Source organism: Lissotriton helveticus, chromosome 12, assembly GCF_964261635.1.
Source record: "Lissotriton helveticus chromosome 12, aLisHel1.1, whole genome shotgun sequence".
In the NCBI taxonomy this organism is placed as follows: Eukaryota; Metazoa; Chordata; class Amphibia; order Caudata; family Salamandridae; genus Lissotriton; species Lissotriton helveticus.
The window spans coordinates 855,812,341-855,835,265 of NC_136073.1; the positions used below are offsets into that span (position 1 = coordinate 855,812,341).

The 22,925-nt window shown below is 50.1% G+C and overlaps 1 protein-coding gene across 2 annotated transcripts in view; it reads left to right on the forward strand.

Moving 5' to 3' along the window:
* The window catches only part of TNFAIP8L1 (TNF alpha induced protein 8 like 1), a 635,767-nt gene that overhangs the window by 541,386 nt on the left and 71,456 nt on the right, over positions 1–22,925 (forward strand). Inside the window, exon 1 of one of the 2 annotated variants that reach the window (XM_078669951.1) lies at positions 19,479–19,752. The exons of the other annotated variant lie outside the window; for it this stretch is intronic. Within the exon in view, the coding sequence (XP_078526077.1) occupies positions 19,740–19,752 (13 nt within the window). The 5' untranslated portion in view covers positions 19,479–19,739. Of the gene's footprint in view, positions 1–19,478; positions 19,753–22,925 lie in introns of those variants that run through there. 2 annotated transcript variants of the gene reach the window in all.

Below are 22,925 nucleotides of genomic sequence, written 5' to 3' on the forward strand. Positions count from 1 at the left end.
ATACCCCGCAGACATACACCTCCACCAGTGACACCCTCCAGACATACACCTCCACCAGTGACACCCCGCAGAGATACACCTCCACCAGTGACACCACGCAGACATACACCTCCACCAGTGACACCCTGCAGAGATGCACCTCCACCAGTAACACCCTGCAGACACACACCTCCACCATTGACACCCCGCAGAGATACACCTCCACCAGTGACACCCCGCAGACATACACCTCCACCAGTAACACCCTGCAGAGATACACCTCCACCAGTGACACCCTCCAGACATACACCTCCACCAGTGACATCCTGCAGAGATACACCTCCACCAGTAACACCCTGCAGACTCACACCTCCACCATTGACACCCCGCAGACATACACCTCCACCATTGTCACCCCGCAGACATTCACCTCCACCAGTGACACCCTCCAGACATACACCTCCACCAGTGACACCCTCCAGACATACACCTCCACCAGTGACACCCTGCAGAGATACACCTCCACCAGTGACACCCCGCAGACATACACCTCCACCAGTAACACCCTGCAGAGATACTCCTCCACCAGTGACACCCTCCAGACATACACTTCCACCAGTGACACCCTGCAGAGATACACCTCCACCAGTAACACCCTGCAGACACACACCTCCACCAGTGACACCCTGCAGAGTTACACCCCCACCGTTGACACCCCGCAGGCATACACCTCCACCAGTGACACCCTGCAGACATTCACCTCCAACAGTGACACCCTGCAGAGATACACCTCCACCATTGACACCCTGCAGACATTCACCTCCACCAGTAACACCCTGCAGAGATACACCTCCACCAGTAACACCCTGCAGAGATACACCTCCACCAGTGACACCCTGCAGACATGCACCTCCACCAGTAACACCCTGCAGAGATACACCTCCACCAGTAACACCCTGCAGAGATACATCTCCACTAGTGACACCCCGCAGACATACACCTCCACCAGTGACACCCATGCAGACCTCCACCTCCACCAGTGTCACCCTCCAGACATACACCTCCACCAGTGACACCCACAGACATACACCTCCACCATTGACACCCTGCAGACATTCACCTCCAACAGTGACACCCTGCAGACATAATCCTCCACCATGACCCCCTGCAGACATACACCTCCACCAGTAACACCCTGCAGACATTCACCTCCAACAGTGACACCCTGCAGAGATACACCTCCACCATTGACACCCTGCAGACATTCACCTCCACCAGTAACACCCTGCAGAGATACACCTCCACCAGTAACACCCTGCAGAGATACACCTCCACCAGTGACACCCTGCAGACATTCACCTCCACCAGTAACACCCTGCAGAGATACACCTCCACCAGTAACACCCTGCAGAGATACACCTCCACCAGTGACACCTTCCAGACATACATCTCCACCAGTGACACCCCGCAGACATACACCTCCACCAGTGACACCCACAGACATACACCTCCACCAGTGACACCCTGCAGACATACACCTCCACCCGTGACACCCTCCAGACATACACCTCCATCAGTGACACCCTGCAGACATACACCTCCACCAGTGACACCCCGCACACATACACCTCCACCAGTGACACCCTGCAGAGATACACCTCCACCAGTGACACCCCGCAGATATACACCTCCACCAGTGACCCTTCTGCATGCACCAGTGACACCCCGCAGACATACACCTCCACCGGTGACACCCTGCAGACATACTTCTCCACCAGTGACACAGCGCAGGCATACACCTACACCACATTACCTTCTGCATGCACCGGTGACACCCTTCAACCATACAACCTCCAGTAGTAACACCTGCTTGGCCTCATTTTCAAAGGGTGCACAGGCAAGCCCCTTCTTTTCTCCCTCAAGATACTTTGACCACAGAAGTCAAAGCCACACACATTCCACCTTACAGTGAACGTGGACCCAGATAAATATCCAGTTACATTTATGGGGAAAACATGCGTTGGTAAAGCCATTAGGTGTGGTCTTTCCAGGTGTGCAATGGTTTATTTCGGACTTTAAAAAAAGAAAATAGGCACTATGGACAAAACATGTCAAAAATATAAACAATGGGAGTGGCCCGGCAGCTCCCTGTAAATATGTATGTACTTTTATTAATAAAGTTTTGAAAAACATGAGTTTGGCGAGATGCTATCATTATCTCTAGGCTTGAACTTTAAAAAAGTGTTTAACATTTCAGCCAACTCATAACCCCTAAAGTTCCTGTGAGAGTCACTTTTAGTAAGACGCTGTCTTTGAACACGATACTCCGAGTGTGAAATCAGCAAACATGCAATTTTAAGAAATGTGCCCAATACCCCATTTATCGCTCTCATCACTTTCTCTGCCCTTTACCCCCGGTATACTCCCTTCACCTCACCCCTACTCCTTTCTTTAGCCTCCACTCCCTAGTCGTAAATTCCTTCTTCTTTTCTCCCTTTTTCTGGCAGTCTCTCTCACTCTTTCTCTCTTCACACCTCCACTGTCACACCTCCACTTTCACCTCTCCCACCGTCTTTCCCTTCTCTCATTCGTTTTCCAGTCATTTGTCTACGTTAAGTTTATCAATCTGTCTTCCTCTTTCAATCAATTAGTATTTGTAGAGCTCTGCTTATCACCCCTGAGGGTATCCTGGTGCTAGGATATGGCTGGTCTCAGCTGAAAAGCCAGGTCTTGAGTCCCTTTTTGAATTCGGCTAACGAGGCCAATGTTCACAGGTGGAATGGAAGGTCGCTCCAGGACTTGGCGGCGAGGCAGGAGAAGGAACGACCTCCACTGTAGCTTGGGCAAATGCAGGGCATGTTGGCAAGGTGTCTGGTGGGTTGGTGGAAGTTCAGGCAGTGGTTGATGTATGCTGGTCCTTGGTCTTGGAGGCATGAGTCAGCAACTTGAACTGGCATCTTTTCTGTATGGGAAGCCAGTGGGGGTTCCTGAGGTGGGAAGTGATGTTGGTCCGTTTTAGGGAGGTACAGGATGAGTCTAGCCACTGAGTTCTGTATTGTCCTAAGTCTCTTGAAGAGTTGGCTAGTGATTCTGGCGTAGATCGTGTTTTTGTTGTCCAGCCGGCTGGTGACAAAGACCTGCATGATGGTCTTCATGGTGTTGCTGGGATCCACCTGAATATTTTTCGGACCGTGTGGAGGATGTGAAAGCAAACGAAGGAGACTGCGTTGACATGATGCTTCATGTGAGTTTACTGTCCAGGATGATGTCAAGGTTGCAGGCGTGATTATTCTGTGTGATTCGAGTTCGGAGGGCCACCAGGTGTCGTCCCATGGGGAGATGTTCTTCCCTAAAATCAGCACTTCTGTCTTGTCGGTGTTGAGTTTCAGACAGTTGGTCCTCATCCAATCGGCGACACTCGTCATACAATGTGGAAGTTTGTTCTGGTGGTGGAGGAGTCTTTCGTGAGCGAGAAGATGAGCTGGATGCCGTCTGCATAGGATACGATATTGAGTCCGTGTGTTCTGGCGATGGAGGCCAGGGGTGTCATGTAGATGCTGAACAGGGTGGGGTTGAGGGAAGAGCATTAGAGGATGCTGCAATGATGTTCTTGGGCTCCAAGGTGATGGGTGGTAGGCGGATTCTCTGGGTGCATCCTATGAGGAAGCATGTGATCCATTTGAGGGCCTCTCCCTGGATGCTAACGTGGTGGTCTTTTGATGAGGGTGTAGTGGGATACGGTATCAAACACAGCTTCAGGTCGAGGAGGATCAGGGCTGCTGATTCTTCCCTGTTTAGGAGGGTTCTGATGTCATCAGTGGCGGCGATCAGGGTGGTCTCTGTGCTGTGGTTGGCATGGAAGACGGATTGCGAAGCGTCTAGTAGGTTGTTTCGTTATAAGTGTTCCGTGAGCTGGATGTTGATGGCCTTCTTGAGGACTTTGGTGGAGAACAGGAGCAAAGAGAAGGGGTGGTAGTTCTTCAGTTTGCTGGGGTCGGTGGAGGGTTACGTCAGAAGGGGTTCTGAACTCTGCGTGTTTCCATCCATCGGGAAAGGCGGCCGTGGTTATGGATACGTTGAGGATGGAGATGAGTTCACCTCTGATTTCTTCGTTTCCTAGGTTGACATGATGAGGGCAGGGGTTCCTGGGTGCTCCAGAGTGGATGGAGGTCATGATTGCTGTGGTGTTCTGAGTGTTGAGTAGATTCCATACCGTAAGCGAGTGGCTATGGATGGTGTTCGTTTGTTTAAGGAGGTTGTTGAGGTTGGTGGGTTGTGGTATAAAGTTACTGTAGATGCCAGATATATTGTGTGGAAGTAGTTCGCCAGTGTGTCTCAGAGTTTCTGGGAAGGGTGGTTCATGTCCTCAGTGGCTGACGGGTGAGAGAACTCTCTGATGATTCTGAAGAATTTCTTGCTGTGATTGGCGCTTGCTTCGATATGGGCTGTCAGAGCGCCTCTTTTCATGTTCTTGAGGCCTTGTTGGTATCTGTTGAGGGCTGACTTGAAGGCGACTCGGTCTGTGGGGTCTCTGCTAGAGCGCCATCATCATTCTAGTTGCTTGCAGTTATATTTAACTGTTCTGGTGTGTACCAGCTGACTTTTTTGGTGGATCTGTTAGTTTTGGATGACTTCATGGAGTGACTTTATCGGAGCAGTTGGTGATCCACATGGGGAAGTTCTGGACGGCCTGTTCCAGGTTGGTAGCAGCATCGGGCAGGGTGGTGTTGAGAGCGTCGGTCCATTGGGTCTCTATCACTTTGGTCCAGCTGTGGTAGGAGGAGCCTGGGGGCGTGGTGTTGGGCCCAGGGAGCGTGCAGTGGTGAAGTGTACAATGGCGTGGTCAGTTCAGGTGAGTTTGGTGATATAGCTGCACTTGATTCTGCTGCGGACTGTGAAGATCGGGTCCAATGTGTGTCCTACGCTGTGTATAGGGTTGGTGACCAGTTGAGGTAGATATTGCTCATGCTTTCCAGGAGGTTGGTGGAGTCAGCGTCTTTGGGGTCGTCAAGGTGAAAGTTGAGGTCACCGAGGAAGATGTAGTGCTTGGAGTCGATAGCTAGCGGGAAATGAATTTGGGGATGGCGTTGCAGAAGCCGGGGCATGATCCTAGGGGTCTATAGACAAGGGCACATCAGATGGTCGTCCATTTGTTGGTTTGGAGTTGGAAGTTGAGGTGTTCCATTATCGGTGTGACGTCGTCTTTGGTGGTGGTGGTGGAGCAGAGAGTATCTTTGTGGATGATGGCGATGCCTCCTCCGTGTTTGTTGGTGCGGTCTCTGTGTATCTTTCCACAACTCTTCTTTCATTCTCTCTCTTTTTCGAACACTCACTAGCTCTCCGCCCTCCACATTCTCTGCCTCTCTTGGGAGAGCTCTGCTCCTGTTTAGACATCAGCTTCTGGAAGGGAAAGCTGCAAATAAACAGGAAGTAATCAAGTTTGCTCTTTAGAACAGATTTATGGGCCAGGAACATGAAACTCCTTTCTGCTCTTCAGGACACCCTCATCCGGATGGGCAGCCACCAGCAGGGTCAGACTGGAGCATGTCTGTGACTGCACGTCCACTCGCAGTTGGCTTCCTAGACACAATTTAATTGTAGTCAGAGCCTTACAAATCTCCTTACAAATTGATATATAAATCAGAGGTGGACCGGCTTGTTGGAAATCACAAACCGCAGCTCCCCAGCAGATTCGACACAGATCACAAGTTGTCTCAAGCCAAACCTAAGTAGCTCATTCACTCATTCTACCTTGCATTATGGGACTTGTAGTTCTACACTTACAATAGGAAAAGAAGCATTACACAAACAGAATGGAAACTCTGAAACCATGGCTGTGTACACTCTTCATGTCTAAATGGATCAACTTCCGAGCATTGTTGGTTTTTGTGCAAAATCCCTACTTGTTTCTATTTTTAATTTTTTGTGTTTGGCTCTGGGTATCTGCTTTAGCTGAAGTCCAAGGGGGCTTGAATATGGACCCCCGGCTGAGTGTACTACCATGAATATCTTTGTTTTCAATGCCTCATAATACACATTGCAGTCAGCTACAAGGCTGCAGGAACCAGGGGGCAGATTTACAATAACTTGCGCATCCCTGCATATCAGCAGGGATGCGCCAGTGATTGTGTGTCATGCCACGGCCACCATGGATGCGCCGCATTTACAATGCGGCGCACCAAGGGGCAAAAACAGCACAGATGCGTGACGCATCTGTGCCGTAAAAGCGGCGCATTGCTGGAGTTCCGTCGCAAGCAAGCACGCCGCAGCTCCAGCAATGCTCTGGGGGGCCCTATTGTTACAATGCTGCGTCAATCCTTACGGCTTAGGCGCAGGGTTTTGACGCAGAATGGGCCCAAAAGTGACTGAGTGAAATCTTGTAGATTTCACTCAGCCACTTTTAGGAGGCGTTCCTGCGCCGGAACGCCCCCCCCCCCCCCCACCGCACAGGAATGCCTCCTTCTGGCACAGGGCTTTACAACGTGACGCATCTCCCAGATGCGTCACGTTGCAAGTACCCCGCACCATGGCGCATCTTTTGCCTCGCCGCTGCATCACAAAAATGACGCAACGGTGGCATAAAACGGGCGCAAGGGGCTTGTAAATCTGCCCCCAGATTTTTCAGACTTTGTGAGCCCTCAGACAACTTACATCAATGGTGTGACTTCTCTTCCACCACTGTGCCACAGCTCCCCTGAAAGACTAACTTACCACTGACTCTCCCTCAGCCCCTCCAGTCGAGGACACTGATGCATGCTCATGTAAACGAGCCCCCACTACATAAGGCTTTGCTGGTAGAGACAATCCTTACTTTTATTTCTCCGGTGTTTGGTGCTGACAGTTAATGAGATACAGTTCACCCCCCAGCATATTAAGCCATTTACACTTTGCATTCCCCCCTGACTTTTGTTCGCCTCAATTTTCGCCTGTGTTGTGTTTGCTGCTCGTGCTGTTCCAGCGCCTCATTATCAGCTCGTGCTCTGTGCTGGTAACACACTGTCCCAGATCTGGCTGTGTGAGTCTGTTTTTTTTCCTGCAGAATCTGTGCTTGAAGCTTCGTTGCAGGCTGCGGCTCACAGGTCACTGCCCGAGTCCCAATTTAAGACATGTCTGGAGTCCCTGCCGGGCACGCCATGTGCGCTGCAGGCCTCGGTCAGACTGCAGCAGGTTAACCCTCTGTGCTCCCCACTTCCAAAACACGCCCTAACCTTTCTCGGTCGCAGAGCAGAATAAAGTTAGAATGAGGGCAGCGAATATATATATCAACCTGTATAAATATGCATTCTGTATGAGGCTTTCAGGAGCTGAAACCCTTTCATTATTTGTTTTTTTGTGTGTGTTCCAACAAAAAAACAATGAGGCGAACAGGTTTAGTGACTCTGTTTGACTTGTTCAGCAGTGAAAGATTCCTAAAGGCTTTCAGCCTTTTTTAGAGGTGGGTGGTAAGGAGGAACCTGACAAACAAGGGCGGGAATTCTATCCAAGAGAGTGTCAGGACAAATTCAGGCAAATTGTGGTTCAACACAGAAAAATTCCAAAAGGCGAGTGATCATGTGCAGTATTTTTTTATGCAGTTTTTTTAAACTGAGACTTCCTCTCAGGTGGGTAACAAAAGGTAACAGCCAAAACGTGTTTCGCCCCATTACCTGGCCATCCGGCATGGGACTTCCTCAGGGCGTTTAGAATTCAATAAAGGACAGGGATTTTTCCCGAGTAGTCCGGTTCTCACTAGCGTGATTCTCGTGAGTAAAGGGCGAAATACCCAGGAACGGTCTATCATGGTAGTCGGCGGGATTTCCATCCATCAATGGATCACGCTTGGACCTTTGTCCACCCAGGGATCCAGTAGGGTCCTGTCCACACTCCTCCACCTTCCCAATCAGGACCACCAAGAGGTGGTTTCAACTAGGAAGGCAGATGTGGCACTACACCGGTCGGCGGTAACTTCATGAAAGGTGGTAACTTCATGAAAGGTAACCTGGACATTCTGTAGAACTTTCACCCAAAATAAAATATATTGCAGCCTAGATGGGGGAAATATCTGCTCCATCCTTATGGAGATGTGCATATGCGTGCTGGCACACTGGGAGGACATTCTAAGAGCCCTCCCCTGGTGTCTGGCCCTCCTCCATTTTCTTGTCTGCGCCTCTTCTTGTTTTTCCAACTCAGGCCAACTTTTATTCACATTTGTTTTAAAAGCTTTTTGCTACAGACACTTTGGCGCCTGTTAGGTGCCTTTCTTGCACTCTGCCTTCAAATAATGTACTTTTTACTGTTAAATACAAACTGACCAAAGGAACCAACTAATGGCTTCCATTTTTAACGAAGAGTTGCAGTTTATTCTGATTTGCACGATTAATTAAAATCATAGCAAGCATTACAATAAAAAGAGCATCACAATAGTGGCGAAGAGTCACAGTACATTCATTTTGCGTCCACACAACACACTTGTGTGTATTTTTTAATAACATGCATTTGCGTGTTTCACAAAACAGTACGAATCCAAACAAATTAATTCTTGGGACCTCATTTTCTGGCCATATATTTTTTTAAATAGAGTGTAATATAGTTAATTTTATGCTCAACCAAACTCTAATGTCCATTTCGAATCAATAATGACAAATAAACACAATTCATTAAAATCTTAAAATTCAAAGCAAAAAAGTTGACATTTGATATCTGTATTTATGCAGAGTCAGAAAGGAAACTTTTGTACAAATATCCTATTTTTGGGATGAATAAAGTAACTGAAGTTGGCCACTGGTTTAAAGTCTCCCTTTCAAAAAACACGCATAAGAGCAGATTACAGAGGTCAACATTGCTTGCTGTGGTCTGATAAATGTTTTTGGTATTTTATTATTGCGTTTGTCCTCATATAATGATCGTCTTTTTTTAGGCAATTGAATGAGATCACTATTGATTTGGGAGTTTAGCTGAAAGTAGTAACAAATGTTTGCTATAAATGAACTCTTTCTTTTAAAAAATATATATTATATTAGCAGGTGTAATTAAAGTAATTACCCTTGGAAGTGTTCTATGGGAGCAAAGTTAATGGTTTGAGACTTCTTATTAAAAATGATAGATACAGTTAGTTTACTCATAACACATATATTGCACAATCCCTGTGAACAATATGGTTCTCTTTAAGTACATACTAATTTTAATTTGACACTATGATTGTTGCTCCTTTGTTCTAGAAGCTCTGTCTTTAGCATCTTGTCCTGCACTTTGTGGTTAGTTTAGGTGTTCAATGATGTCTACGCTTTTTTCATTGCATATACCTTGTGCTTCGTGCAGAGTTTTGCCGCCATCATCTCGCGACCTCCAAAGAAGAGTAGTTTTCCTTGAAACTTTGGACAGTCCATCTATGGGGTGATTCCGCCCACGTTCCCATGCACGGATTGGCTTTTGCACAAGTAATTTATTTATGTTAACAATTTCCTGTAGACGTAGGATGTCAGCGCTAAAAATGGCTACAATGGGGGATGTGGACATTAAAAACTGATTTGGCGGAGGTGAGGGGGGAGTGATTAAATGTACACATCCATTATGGAGCGAGAAGAGAAGTGAGCACACAGAGAAAACCATTCCAGTGTACGACAGGATAAACAAACATCAGTATTACTGAAAGTTTGAGCCAAACTTAACCTTTTCCGTGCGACCGCGTTTCCCCCTCCGGTGCTGGGCCGTAATAGAAACGGGCGTGGTCATGACGGAACGGTTCCGTCATGAGCACAGCTCAACCGTAGCTCATGACGGAACCGTTCCGTCATGAGCATGGAAGGGGTTAAAAAGTTCTAAAGGTATGTGGGAAAAAGATTGAGGAAATATACTAAGAAATTCAGACTATAAACCAAAACAGGTCTAGAAGATTAAAAAAGTAATAACATGGAAGAATATGCAAAGACTTGCGTTAGAACACTGGAATGTTGAGAGCCCCTTTGAGGACAATGAAGTGTCTCGCAGCCAATAATGGCCCCTATAAGCCTTCTGCTCCAACATTCCAATGTTTGTCTTTCTGTTTATTTTAGAACTTTGTACCCTCAATAGGTGCGGGTCAGTAGACCTACAAGACAGAATAAAATATGCTGCTGTGTGCTCCAGCATAGTGCAGGAAGTGAGGCAGTTAGGACCAAGTTAGGTATGCTGCTAGGGGCTCCAGAATAAACGAGATGTTCTGCCAGAGAGGATCAGGATAAAATGTGCATCCAGAAAGGATCAGGATACGATGTGCTGCAGGAAGATATCAGGATAAGATGTGCATCTGGAAAGGATCAGGCTAGCGTGCTGCAGAATATGATAAATGCTGCCAGAAAGGATCAGGATAATATGTACATCCAGAAAGAAACAGGATAAGATGTGCTGTAGGAAAAGATCAGGATAAGGGTTGTCCCCGGAAGGAATCTGTGTAAGATGTGAAGCCAGAAAGGATCAGGATAAGATGTCCACCCAGAAAGAATCAGATCAGGATAAGATGGCTGCGGGTAAGGATAAAGGGTAGGATGTGCTGCAGAATAGGACCAGGGTAAGGTGTGCATCTGGAAAGGATCAGGATAAGATGTGCTGTGGGAAAAAATCAGTATGAGGTGTACATGCGTAAAGGATCAGGGTAAGATGTGCAGCTGGAAAAGACCAGGATAATATGTGCACCCTGAAAGAATCAGATCAGGAAAAGATGTGCTGCAGGAAAGGATCGGGATAAGATGTGGGTTTGGAAAGGATCAGGGTAAGATGTGCATCCAGAAAGGATCTGGATAATACGCATATCTGGAAAGGATCAGGATACGATTTACATCTGGAAAGGATCAGGATAAGATGTAGTGCAGGAAAGTATCAGAATAAGAAGTGCAACCAGAAAGGATTAGGATAAGATGTGCATCCATAAACGGCCAGGATAATATGCGCATCTAGATAAGATCAGGATAAGAAGTACTGCAGGAAAGGATAAGATGTGCAGCCGGAAAGAATCAGGATAAGATGTGCTGCGGGAAAAGAGCAGGATAAGATGTGCAACTGGAAAGGATAACGATAAGATGCGCATCCAGGTAGGTTCAGGATAAGAGTGCATCCAGAAAGGATCGGGATAAGATGCACATCCAGAAAGGATCAGCAAAAAATGTGCTACAAAAAAGCCTCAGGATAAGAGGTGCATCCAGAAAGGATTAGGTCAAGATGAAAAGCCAGAAAGTATTAGGATAAGATGTGCAGCCAGAAGGGATCGCCAGGATAAGATGTGCAGCCGGAAAGGATAAGGATAAGGATAAGATGCACATCCAGAAAGGATCAGGATAAGATACACATCCAGAAAAGATAAGGATAAGATGGGCAGCCGGGCGGGATTGGATGTGCTGCAGGAAAGGATGAGATGTACAGCCGGAAAGGATCAGGAAAAGAAGTGCAGCCGGAAAGCATCAGGATAAGATGTGCAGCCAGAAAGGATCAGGATAAGATGCGCATCCGGAAAGGATCAGGATAAGATGTGCAGCCAGAAAGGATCAGGATAAGATGTGCAGCCAGAAACGATCAGGATAAGATGCACATCCGGAAAGGATCAGGATAAGATGCACATCCAGAAAGGATCAGGATAAGATGCACATCCAGAAAGGATCAGGATAAGATGCACATCCAGAAAGGATCAGGATAAGATGCATATCCGTAACGGATCAGGATAAGATGCGCAGCCAGGAAGGATAAGATGTGCATCTGGACAGGATCAGGATAAGATGCACATCCAGAAAGGATCAGGTTAAGATGTGCAGCCGGAAAGGATCAGGATAAGATGCGCATCTAGAAAGGATCAGGATAAGATGTGCAGCCGGAAAGGATCAGGATAAGATGTGCAGCCGGAAAGGATCTGGAAAAGATGTGCATCCTGAAAGGATCAGGATAAGATGCGCATCAGAAAGGATCAGGATAAGATGCATATCCGGAAAGGATCAGGATAAGATGCGCAGCCAGGAAGGATAAAATGTGCATCTGGAAAGGATCAGGATAAGATGCGCATCCAGAAAGGATCAGGATAATATGCAGATCCGGAAAGGATCAGGATAAGATGCACATCCAGAAAGGATCAGGATAAGATGCACATCCAGAAAGGTTAAGGCTAAGATGCACATCCAGAAAGGATCAGGATAAGATGCATATCCGGAAAGGATCAGGATAAGATGCATATCCGGAAAGAATCATAATATGATGCGCAGCCAGGAAGGATCAAGGTAAGATGCGCATCCAGAAAGGATCAGGATAAGATGCATATCAGGAAAGGATCAGGATAAGATGCATATGTTATGTTATGTTATGTTATGTGGTTTTTATTAGGCGCACAGATGATCCAGCTAAGGAGCGTCCTGGCGCCCGACAAGGCAGCTACACAACACAACTAAATAAAAACAGCACAAGCAAAATGACTAAGGGAATAAAAATGTTTTCACGGCGCGACGAAAAGAAAGCAAATCGCTCATAGCGCGAATTGCCGGGGGTAAGGAGTTCCACAAAGCAGCGGCCCGCACTCGAAATGAGCGTCCACCGGCCCTGGCTCGCTTAAAGCGCGGTACCACGGCCAATTCGAGGTCTGCCGATCTTAAGGGTCGTGCTGGGATGTAGTTGGCCATGAGGGTCGTAAGGATCGTTGCCGGGGACCCCTTCAAGATCTTATAGGCGACGCAGAGGACCTTAAACTGAATCCGCTGCGCCACCGGGAGCCAATGCAGCGCTCGTATGGTGCTGGAGGTAGGACAGAATCTTGGAAGGCCTACCACCGCTCTCGCTGCTGCATTCTGGATCCGTTGCAGGCGCCCGATCTCAGCCACGTTCAACCCGGCCAGCAAAGAACTAGCATAATCCAGCCTGGAGATGACGGTAGCTTGGATCATAAGTTGCCGAGTGGGGGCATCGAAGAACTTTAGCACCGGACGGAGCCCACGCAAGATGCCGAAGCAACAAGCAGCCGTGCGTTTAGTGTGGCATGCAAACGTAAGGGAAGGGTCCAACCAGACCCCGAGGTTCTTAAGCTCGGCGACTGGGATGGGAGCAGAACCCAACTCCTCCGGCCACCATCTCTCTCCCCACAGTTCCGGTTGCCTACCAAATACCATCACCTCGGTCTTACTAGCGTTTAGCTGGAGACAATTGAGCGTCATCCAGCTAGCGACCGCCCTCAGTCCTTGTTGAAACCTAGGGGCGTCGACTTCAGCATCCCCGCTGATCGTGACCGCTAGCTGGGTGTCATCGGCATATGACACCATGGTCATACCCCATTGTTTGACAACCTCAGCTAGCGGCCTTACGTACAGATTGAACAGCGTAGGACTCAGCGAGGAGCCTTGGGGGACGCCCAGGTTCAACGGAAGAAATTTTGACTGATAAGGTGGGACGGTCACGCTAAAGGCCCGGTTGGTTAGGAACGACCGGAACCAGTCGAGAGCAGTGCCGGTAACACCAGCCTCCTCTAAACGCTGCAGAAGGATAGGGTGCGAGACGGTGTCAAAGGCAGCGCTTAGATCTAATAGCACCAGCGCTGCCGTTTGTCCCGCGTCAAGCACGGAGCGAAGGTGCTCCACCATGTAGAGCAGAGCCGTCTCCGTGCTATGACCTGCCCTGAACCCATTCTGCGTGGCGTCGAGTATATCAGCTCGACGGAGATGTTCCGAGAGGGCGGCATTTACGTGTGCCTCCATCACCTTAGCCGGCCACGGCAAGAGTGAAATAGGCCGATAGCTCTCCGGCTTGCTCCCATCCAGGCTAGGTTTCTTCAGGATCGGACGAACCATGGCTCGCTTCCACTTCAGTGGAACTACGCCAGATGTAAGTGACGCATTGACCAAGGAACAAAGCGGGGAGATGTCATGTGCCGCAAGGTCCTTGAACACTTCAGGGCAAAGTGGATCCTCAGGGGACCCAGACTTCACTCTGCGGGCCAAAGTGCCTAGGCTATCAGAGTTTAACAAAGGTAGAGAACATAGTCCCTCAGATGGTGGTGGCTTAGAAGATGTAATCGCCGAGGGAACGACCACAGGAAAGGCTCGGTAGATGGCATTCACCTTTTCCAGGAAAAACTCTGCCAACTTTTCACAGTGCTCCACAGAGCTCTGGTGTGATGTTGTAACTTTTTTGGCAGTGAGGTCTTTCAATACCTTAAAGATAGCCTTTGCCGGGTTCGAACTGTTCCTGAATTGTGTCGCATAAAAAGCGGCACGGGTTCTACACACCGCCCGATGGTACACCTTCACTGTTGCCTGATATAAGACTTTCTTAGAGCTGGAATAGGCTTTGCGCCATGCCCGCTCTGCGCGCCTGCAAGAAACCTTCAGAGCCCGCAGAGAGTCGTCATACCAGGGGCTGGCCTTGCCAGATCCAGTTTTACAGGTCACCAAGGGGATGAGGGTGTCCAAGGCCCTGGAGACCCAGTCGCTAAACCTGTCGTACATCTGATCCGGCGGACCTGAGACGTCAAGCGGGTCAGCTGATAAGAGATGAAAGAACTCATCCAGCTTAAGTTTGTTCCAGCGTCTTCTTGGAACAGAACACACCACTGGCTTAGAAGGACTAGCCACGATAGGGCAGTGGAACTGTATCAAATAGTGATCAGTCCATGCCAGAGGTGTGTAGCTGGTGACACAGACTTCCGTCAGATTGGTAAAGAACGGGTCGAGGGTGTGACCCCCTGAGTGTGTGGGCTGCGTCACCAACTGATTCAGCTGTAACGCCTCAAGGTCCGCCAGGAAACTGGATACTGAAGGACTACTGGAGTTGTTAAAGTGCAGATTTAAATCTCCAATGATGGTAAAATTGGAGCACCCCGTAGCCAGATTGCTAATAGCCTCCGGTAACGCTGCTCTAAAGGCCACTTCACTCCCCGGGGGCCTATAAATTACAAGTCCCGACAGGGTGAAGTTGGATGTAATAGCGACCTTAAACAGGGCGCATTCGCACCCTGGGATCTTTTGCCCATGCCATGTAGTAGGGTAACAGGACTTGACGGCAAGAGCAATACCCCCGCCTCTTGAGGTCCTATTCAAGGTGAATACCGAGTATTCCGGCGGGAAGGCCAGATTGACAATGGCCGTGTCAGCATCCTGCAGCCAGGTCTCTGTTACGCAGAATAGGTCAGGCACCTCCCTGCCTAGCAGGTCATTAATGTCAAGATGGTGCTTGACAAGCGACCTAGCGTTAAGATTCCAAATGCTAATACCTGGCGACGGGCTTAAGGGCGTGCGCAGGACATCCCCGCAGCTCCTGCTTACGGGGGCAGCCAGCGCAAAGCATCCGCAGCCACACGATAACGGGCCGCATAAGGGATCCACCCTAGGTGTAGAGCAGGGTGGCCGCGACCTCTCAATGGCAACCAGACTATCTCTGGTGTAGCACCGCATGATGTAGAATAGACCGACCAGGAGGGGGCCCAGAGTCCAGCCACGTCCAGCGCGTCCTATCGCGGACGGGCGCAGACGGGCAGGACTCTGGCACGACTCCGGCATGCGACGGCGTCCCAGCTGCGCGTTCCCGCTGCGCGGGAGAGAGCGACTTTAAATAGGCGCCGGAATGGAGGGAGGAGCGCGTGACCGCTCCAAGATGGCGCCCGCCGAAAAAAGCCTGGTCCCAAACCAAGATGGCGCTGGTCGCCGATCAGCTCACAGCCCCCGGACCACCCACAGGACCCGGGCCCACCGAAAACGGTGGTGGATATTCCAATTTAAATGCAGGTATGAGGGGGGAGGAGAGCCCCAGCAGTGCACATTTAAAAATGCTAAAACCAAAAAAAACGAAGCCAAAACGCGCTAAATGCGTCAACAAATACGGATTAAGATTTTGAGCGCTTACAAACCGCAGCGCGGTAGAATGCCACCTTGTCTGGCCGGCAGATGCCTGAAAGTGCCTTAAATAGGCGCCGGAATGGAGGGAGGAGCGCGTGACCGCTCCAAGATGGCGCCCGCCGAAAAAAGCCTGGTCCCAAACCAAGATGGCGCTGGTCGCCGATCAGCTCACAGCCCCCGGACCACCCACAGGACCCGGGCCCACCGAAAACGGTGGTGGATATTCCAATTTAAATGCAGGTATGAGGGGGGAGGAGAGCCCCAGCAGTGCACATTTAAAAATGCTAAAACCAAAAAAAACGAAGCCAAAACGCGCTAAATGCGTCAACAAATACGGATTAAGATTTTGAGCGCTTACAAACCGCAGCGCGGTAGAATGCCACCTTGTCTGGCCGGCAGATGCCTGAAAGTGCCTTAAATAGGCGCCGGAATGGAGGGAGGAGCGCGTGACCGCTCCAAGATGGCGCCCGCCGAAAAAAGCCTGGTCCCAAACCAAGATGGCGCTGGTCGCCGATCAGCTCACAGCCCCCGGACCACCCACAGGACCCGGGCCCACCGAAAACGGTGGTGGATATTCCAATTTAAATGCAGGTATGAGGGGGGAGGAGAGCCCCAGCAGTGCACATTTAAAAATGCTAAAACCAAAAAAAACGAAGCCAAAACGCGCTAAATGCGTCAACAAATACGGATTAAGATTTTGAGCGCTTACAAACCGCAGCGCGGTAGAATGCCACCTTGTCTGGCCGGCAGATGCCTGAAAGTGCCTTAAATAGGCGCCGGAATGGAGGGAGGAGCGCGTGACCGCTCCAAGATGGCGCCCGCCGAAAAAAGCCTGGTCCCAAACCAAGATGGCGCTGGTCGCCGATCAGCTCACAGCCCCCGGACCACCCACAGGACCCGGGCCCACCGAAAACGGTGGTGGATATTCCAATTTAAATGCAGGTATGAGGGGGGAGGAGAGCCCCAGCAGTGCACATTTAAAAATGCTAAAACCAAAAAAAACGAAGCCAAAACGCGCTAAATGCGTCAACAAATACGGATTAAGATTTTGAGCGCTTACAAACCGCAGCGCGGTAGAATGCCACCTTGTCTCCGGGAAGGATCAGGATATGATACATATCCGGAAAGGATCAAGATAAGATGCACAGCCAGGAAGGATCAGGATAAGATGCATATCCGGAAAAGATCAGGATAAGATGCACAGGAAAGATGTGCGACTGGCAAGGACCAGGAAAAAATGTGCTACAAGCAAGGATCTAGAAGAAAGGATCATGATGAGATGTGCATCCGGAAAGGATCAGGATAAGATGCACATCCAGAAAGGATCAGGATGAGATGTGCAGCCGGAAAGGATCAGGATAAGATGCGCAGCCAGGAAGGATAAGATGTTCATCTGGAAAGGATCATGATAAGATGCGCATCCAGAAAGGATCAGGATAAGATGTGCAGCCGGAAAGAATCAGGATAAGATGTGCATCCAGAAAAGATCAGGATAAGATGCAGATCCAGAAAGGATCAGGATAAGATGCACATCCAGAAAGGATCAGGATAAGATGCACATCCGGATAACATCCATATCCGGAAAGGATCAGGATAAGATGCACAGCCAGAAAGGATCAGGATAAGATGCGCATCCAGAAAGGATCAGGATAAGATGCACATCCGGATAACATCCATATCCGAAAGGATCAGGATAAGATGCATAGCCAGAAAGGATCGGGGTAAGATGTGCATCCAGAAAGGATCAGGATAAGATGCATATCCGGAAAGGATCAGGATAAGATGTGCAGCCGGAAAGGATCAGGATAAGATGTGCATCCAGAAAAGATCAGGATAAGATGCACATCCAGAAAGGATCAGGATAAGATGCACATCCAGAAAGGATCAGGATAAGATGCACATCCGGATAACATCCATATCCGGAAAGGATCAGGATAAGATGCACAGCCAGAAAGGATCAGGATAAGATGCGCATCCAGAAAGGATCAGGATAAGATGCACATCCGGATAACATCCATATCCGGAAAGGATCAGGATAAGATGCACAGCCAGAAAGGATCAGGATAAGATGCGCAGCCAGGAAGGATAAGATGTGCATGTGGAAAGGATCAGGATAAGATGCACAGCCAGAAAGGATCAGGATAAGATGCGCAGCCAGGAAGGATAAGATGTGCATGTGGAAAGGATCAGGATAAGATGTGCATCGAGAAAGGATCAGGATAAGATGCAGATCCGGAAAGGATCAGGATAAGATGCACAGTCAGAAAGGATCAGGATAAGATGCGCATCCAGAAAGGATCAGGTTAAGATGCACATCCGGATAACATCCATATCCGGAAAGGATCAGGATAAGATGCACATCCAGAAAGGAGCGGGATAAGATGCGCATCCAGAAAGGATCAGGATAAGATGCATATCCGGAAAGGATCAGGATAAGATGTGCAGCCGGAAAGGATCAGGATAAGATGTGCATCCAGAAAAGATCAGGATAAGATGCACATCCAGAAAGGATCAGGATAAGATGCACATCCAGAAAGGATCAGGATAAGATGCACATCCGGATAACATCCATATCCGGAAAGGATCAGGATAAGATGCACAGCCAGAAAGGATCAGGATAAGATGCGCATCCAGAAAGGATCAGGATAAGATGCACATCCGGATAACATCCATATCCGGAAAGGATCAGGATAAGATGTACAGCCAGAAAGGATCAGGATAAGATGCATATCCGGAAAGGATCAGGATAAGATGCGCAGCCAGGAAGGATAAGATGTGCATCTGGAAAGGATCAGGATAAGATGCGCATCGAGAAAGGATCAGGATAAGATGCATATCCGGAAAGGATCAGGATAAGATGCGCAGCCAGAAAGGATCAGGATAAGATGTGCATCCAGAAGATTCACAGCCAGGATGGATAAGATGTTCCTCTGGAAAGGACCAGGAAAAAAATGTGCTACAAGAAAGGATCTAGAAGAAAGGATCATGATGAGATGTGCATCCGGAAAGGGTCAGGATAAAATGTGCTGCAGGATAGAATGAGATGTATTGCGGTGTGCTCCAGCATAGGATAAGATAAGCTGTTGTGCTGTTTAGTGCACTGCAGGGTTTAGATGTTCTGTGTGCTGCACTGCACGGTTCTGTGCTGTGTGCAGCACTGCAGGGTTGTGATGTGCTGTCTTGCCTCAGATCCTGTACCGAGGTCTCTGGCCCTATGGCACCGCCAGGCTGCAGTAAGGTTTGACAGTGTATGGAACCCGCTTGAAGGCCGTGTATACAGTCAGACCTGGAGTGCAGCTGTCATCAGTGCAGCAGGTGCAGTAGCACCGGGGCTGTTGTTTCCCACTTACGTCTGTCTCCACTATCAGGCCAGGAGTTGCAGACCCGGCCTCTTTGTTTGCTTTGGGGTCCATGACGCCCATGCTTTGCCCCTGCGTCTGCCTGATAGAGCTGTCTGTCAGTCTGTCTGTCCTGCCTCTGACAGCTCGCCTCGGCCCGCGGGCCATCAGATGATGCCCGTCTCCCCACCGTCCTCCCAGGCTCCAATGACATCCCCATGGGAATAGCCCGTTCTGTCGCCTCCCCCGCGGCCTCCTGCCATTGGCCGCTTCGTAGAAAGCTCGGCCTCCCATTGGCCGGGCCGCCCTTCCTCCCGCCCCGCTTCTGTAACTTTGCTCTGGAGTTTCAAACTTTGTTTCCTCTGCCGGGCTCGGGTGTCAGATCGCGGTGCCCGGGCGGGAGGACATCTCACAGGCGAGGAGCTGCTGAGGGCGCACTCTGCCGAGGGCTGACTCCGAGAGAGGGGCTCACCCGCCCGCCCGCCCTCCCTCCCTCCCTCCCTCATCTGTCAGGGCCACGGCCGGCGGAGGCAGAGGGGCTGGGGCCGCCTCCCTCCTCCTTCCTGGACCCTCAGGCGGCAGCGGATCCAGAACAAGGCGCCCCCGCCGGATGCGAGCATCAGGTAATTATTTATTTATTTATTTATAAGGGGGTCACAGACCCGCAGCAGCCCGGAGGGCCCCGCCCTGGTCTGTCTTCAGATTGGGGCCCCACGGCCGGTGTTAGTGTCACAGATCCAGTTGTGTGTCGTTTCATTGCACGATCAGCAAAGCATTTGTGTGTTTGTGTTTCACTCTATTTAATCAGATCGCCTGAGGGCAGTGGGTATTGTCTTAAGGTGGATGCTGATGGCGCCCTTCTAGTCACAAATGCAGTTTATTTACTTAAGATGGGCGTGGGTTTTAAAATGTATATATTTTCGCTAAGAGTAATGAAGGTTAGAGTACAATAAACAAGCTCGGAGTAGAGGCAGAGTGTTGCTAAATGCCCCCATGTCATATCTGGCACAGTCTGTCAGTCCTGGCGTCTGGGCCAGCAGCGCATTGCATTCTGGAACTTGTGGTTTCGATTGTCAGTCTCCCTCCAAAATGTGGGCTCCGGGAAGATCCCGTCTGTACGTATGACGTGGGGCAAGCGGGCACAGATGAGGTGCAGGTAGGCTGTCGGCCTTCTCCATCTCAAGACATACATGTTTTTTAGTCCTGGTGTATCACGTGACAGCCTGGTGCATTCTGGGTGTTGAATTCTTGGGCTACGTCCACTGAGATGATTTACTTTGCGGTCAGAGCAGAAGTAGGGCCCTTGAGTTGAGGTGCAAAGTTTGCGTAGAAATGAGGTGCTGGTCACTGCAGTGAGGTGCTAGTCACTGCAGTGAACGACAGTGAGGTGCTAGTCACTGCAGTGAACGACAGTGAGGTGCTAGTCACTGCAGTGAACTACAGTGAGGTACTAGTCACTGCAGTGAGGTGCTAGTCACTGCAGTGAGGTGCTAGTCACTGCAGTGAGCTGCTAATCAGTTCACTACGGTACTAATCACTGCACTGATGTGATGGTTTCTGCAGTGAGGTGCTAGTCACTACAGTGAGGTGCTAGTCACTACAGTGAGGCGCTAGTCATTGCAGTGAGGTGCTAGTCACTTCAGTGAGCTGTAAGTCATTGCAGTGAAGTGCTAGTCACTGCTGTGAGGTGATGGTTTCTGCAGTAAGGTACTGGTCAGTACAGTGAGGTGCTAGTCCCTGCAGTGAGGAGCTAGTCACTACAGTAAACTGTGAGTCCCTGCAGTGAGGTGCTAGTCCCTACAGTGAGGTGCTAGTCACTACAGTAAACTGATAGTCCCTGCAGTGAGGTGCTAGTCCCTGCTGTGAGGTGCTAGTCCCTGCAGTGAGGCGCTAGTCCCTGCAGTGAGGTGCTAGTCCCTGCAGTGAAGTGCTAGTCCCTGCAGTGAGGCGCTAGTCCCTGCTGTGAGGTGCTAGTCCCTGCTGTGAGGTGCTAGTCCCTGCAGTGAGGCACTAGTCCCTGCAGTGAGGCACTAGTCCCTGCAGTGAGGTGCTAGTCCCTGCAGTGAGGTGCTAGTCCCTGCAGTGAGGTGCTAGTCCCTGCAGTGAGGTGCTAGTCCCTGCAGTGAGGTGCTATTCACTACAGTAAACTGATAGTCCCTGCAGTGAGGTGCTAGTCCCTGCAGTGAGGTGCTAGTCCCTGCAGTGAGGCACTAGTCCTTGCAGTGAGGTGCTAGTCCTGCAGTGAGGCGCTAGTCCCTGCTGTGAGGCGCTAGTCACTACAGTAAACTGATAGTCCCTGCACTGAGGTGCTAGTTCCTGCAGTGAGGCGCTAGTCCCTGCAGTGAGGCGCTAGTCCCTGCTGTAAGGCGCTAGTCACTACAGTAAACTGATAGTCCCTGCACTGAGGTGCTAGTTCCTGCTGTGAGGTGCTAGTCCCTGCAGTGAGGCACTAGTCCTTGCAGTGAGGTGCTAGTCCATGCAGTGAGGCGCTAGTCCCTGCTGTGAGGCGCTAGTCACTACAGTAAACTGATAGTCCCTGCACTGAGGTGGTAGTCCCTGCAGTGAGGTGCTAGTCCCTGCAGTGAGGCGCTAGTCCCTGCAGTGAGGTGCTAGTCCCTGCAGTGAGGCGCTAATCACTACAGTAAACTGATAGTCCCTGCAGTGAGGTGCTAGTCCCTGCTGTGAGGTGCTAGTCCCTGCAGTGAGGCACTAGTCCCTGCAGTAAGGCGCTAGTCCCTGCAGTGAGGCGCTAGTCCCTGCAGTGAGGTGCTAGTCCCTGCAGTGAAGTGCTAGTCCCTGCAGTGAGGTGCTAGTCCCTGCAGTGAGGTGCTAGTCAGTACAGTAAACTGATAGTCTCTGCAGTGAGGTGCTAGTCCCTGCTGTGAGGTGCTAGTCCCTGCAGTGAGGCACTAGTCCTTGCAGTGAGGTGCTAGTCCCTGCAGTGAGGTGCTAGTCCCTGCTGTGAGGCGCTAGTCACTACAGTAAACTGATAGTCCCTGCACTGAGGTGCTAGTCCCTGCAGTGAGGTGCTAGTCCCTGCAGTGAGGTACTAGTCCCTGCTGTGAGGCGCTAGTCACTACAGTAAACTGATAGTCCCTGCACTGAGGTGCTAGTTCCTGCAGTGAGGTGCTAGTCCCTGCAGTGAGGTGCTAGTCCCTGCAGTGAGGTGCTAGTCACTACAGTAAACTGATAGTCCCTGCACTGAGGTGCTAGTTCCTGCACTGAGGTGCTAGTCCCTGCAGTGAGGTGCTAGTCCCTGCAGTGAGGCGCTAGTCCCTGCTGTGAGGCGCTAGTCACTACAGTAAACTGATAGTCCCTGCAGTGAGGTGCTAGTCCCTGCTGTGAGGTGCTAGTCCCTGCAGTGAGGCACTAGTCCTTGCAGTGAGGTGCTAGTCCCTGCAGTGAGGCGCTAGTCCCTGCTGTGAGGCGCTAGTCACTACAGTAAACTGATAGTCCCTGCACTGAGGCGCTAGTTCCTGCACTGAGGCGCTAGTCCTTGCAGTGAGGTGCTAGTCCCTGCAGTGAGGCGCTAGTCCCTGCAGTGAGGTGCTAGTCACTACAGTAAACTGATAGTCCCTGCACTGAGGTGCTAGTCCCTGCAGTGAGGTGCTAGTCCCTGCAGTGAGGTGCTAGTCCCTGCAGTGAGGCGCTAGTCCCTGCTGTGAGGCACTAGTCACTACAGTAAACTGATAGTCCCTGCACTGAGGTGCTAGTCCCTGCTGTGAGGTGCTAGTCCCTGCAGTGAGGCACTAGTCCCTGCAGTGAGGTGCTAGTCCCTGCAGTGAGGCGCTAGTCC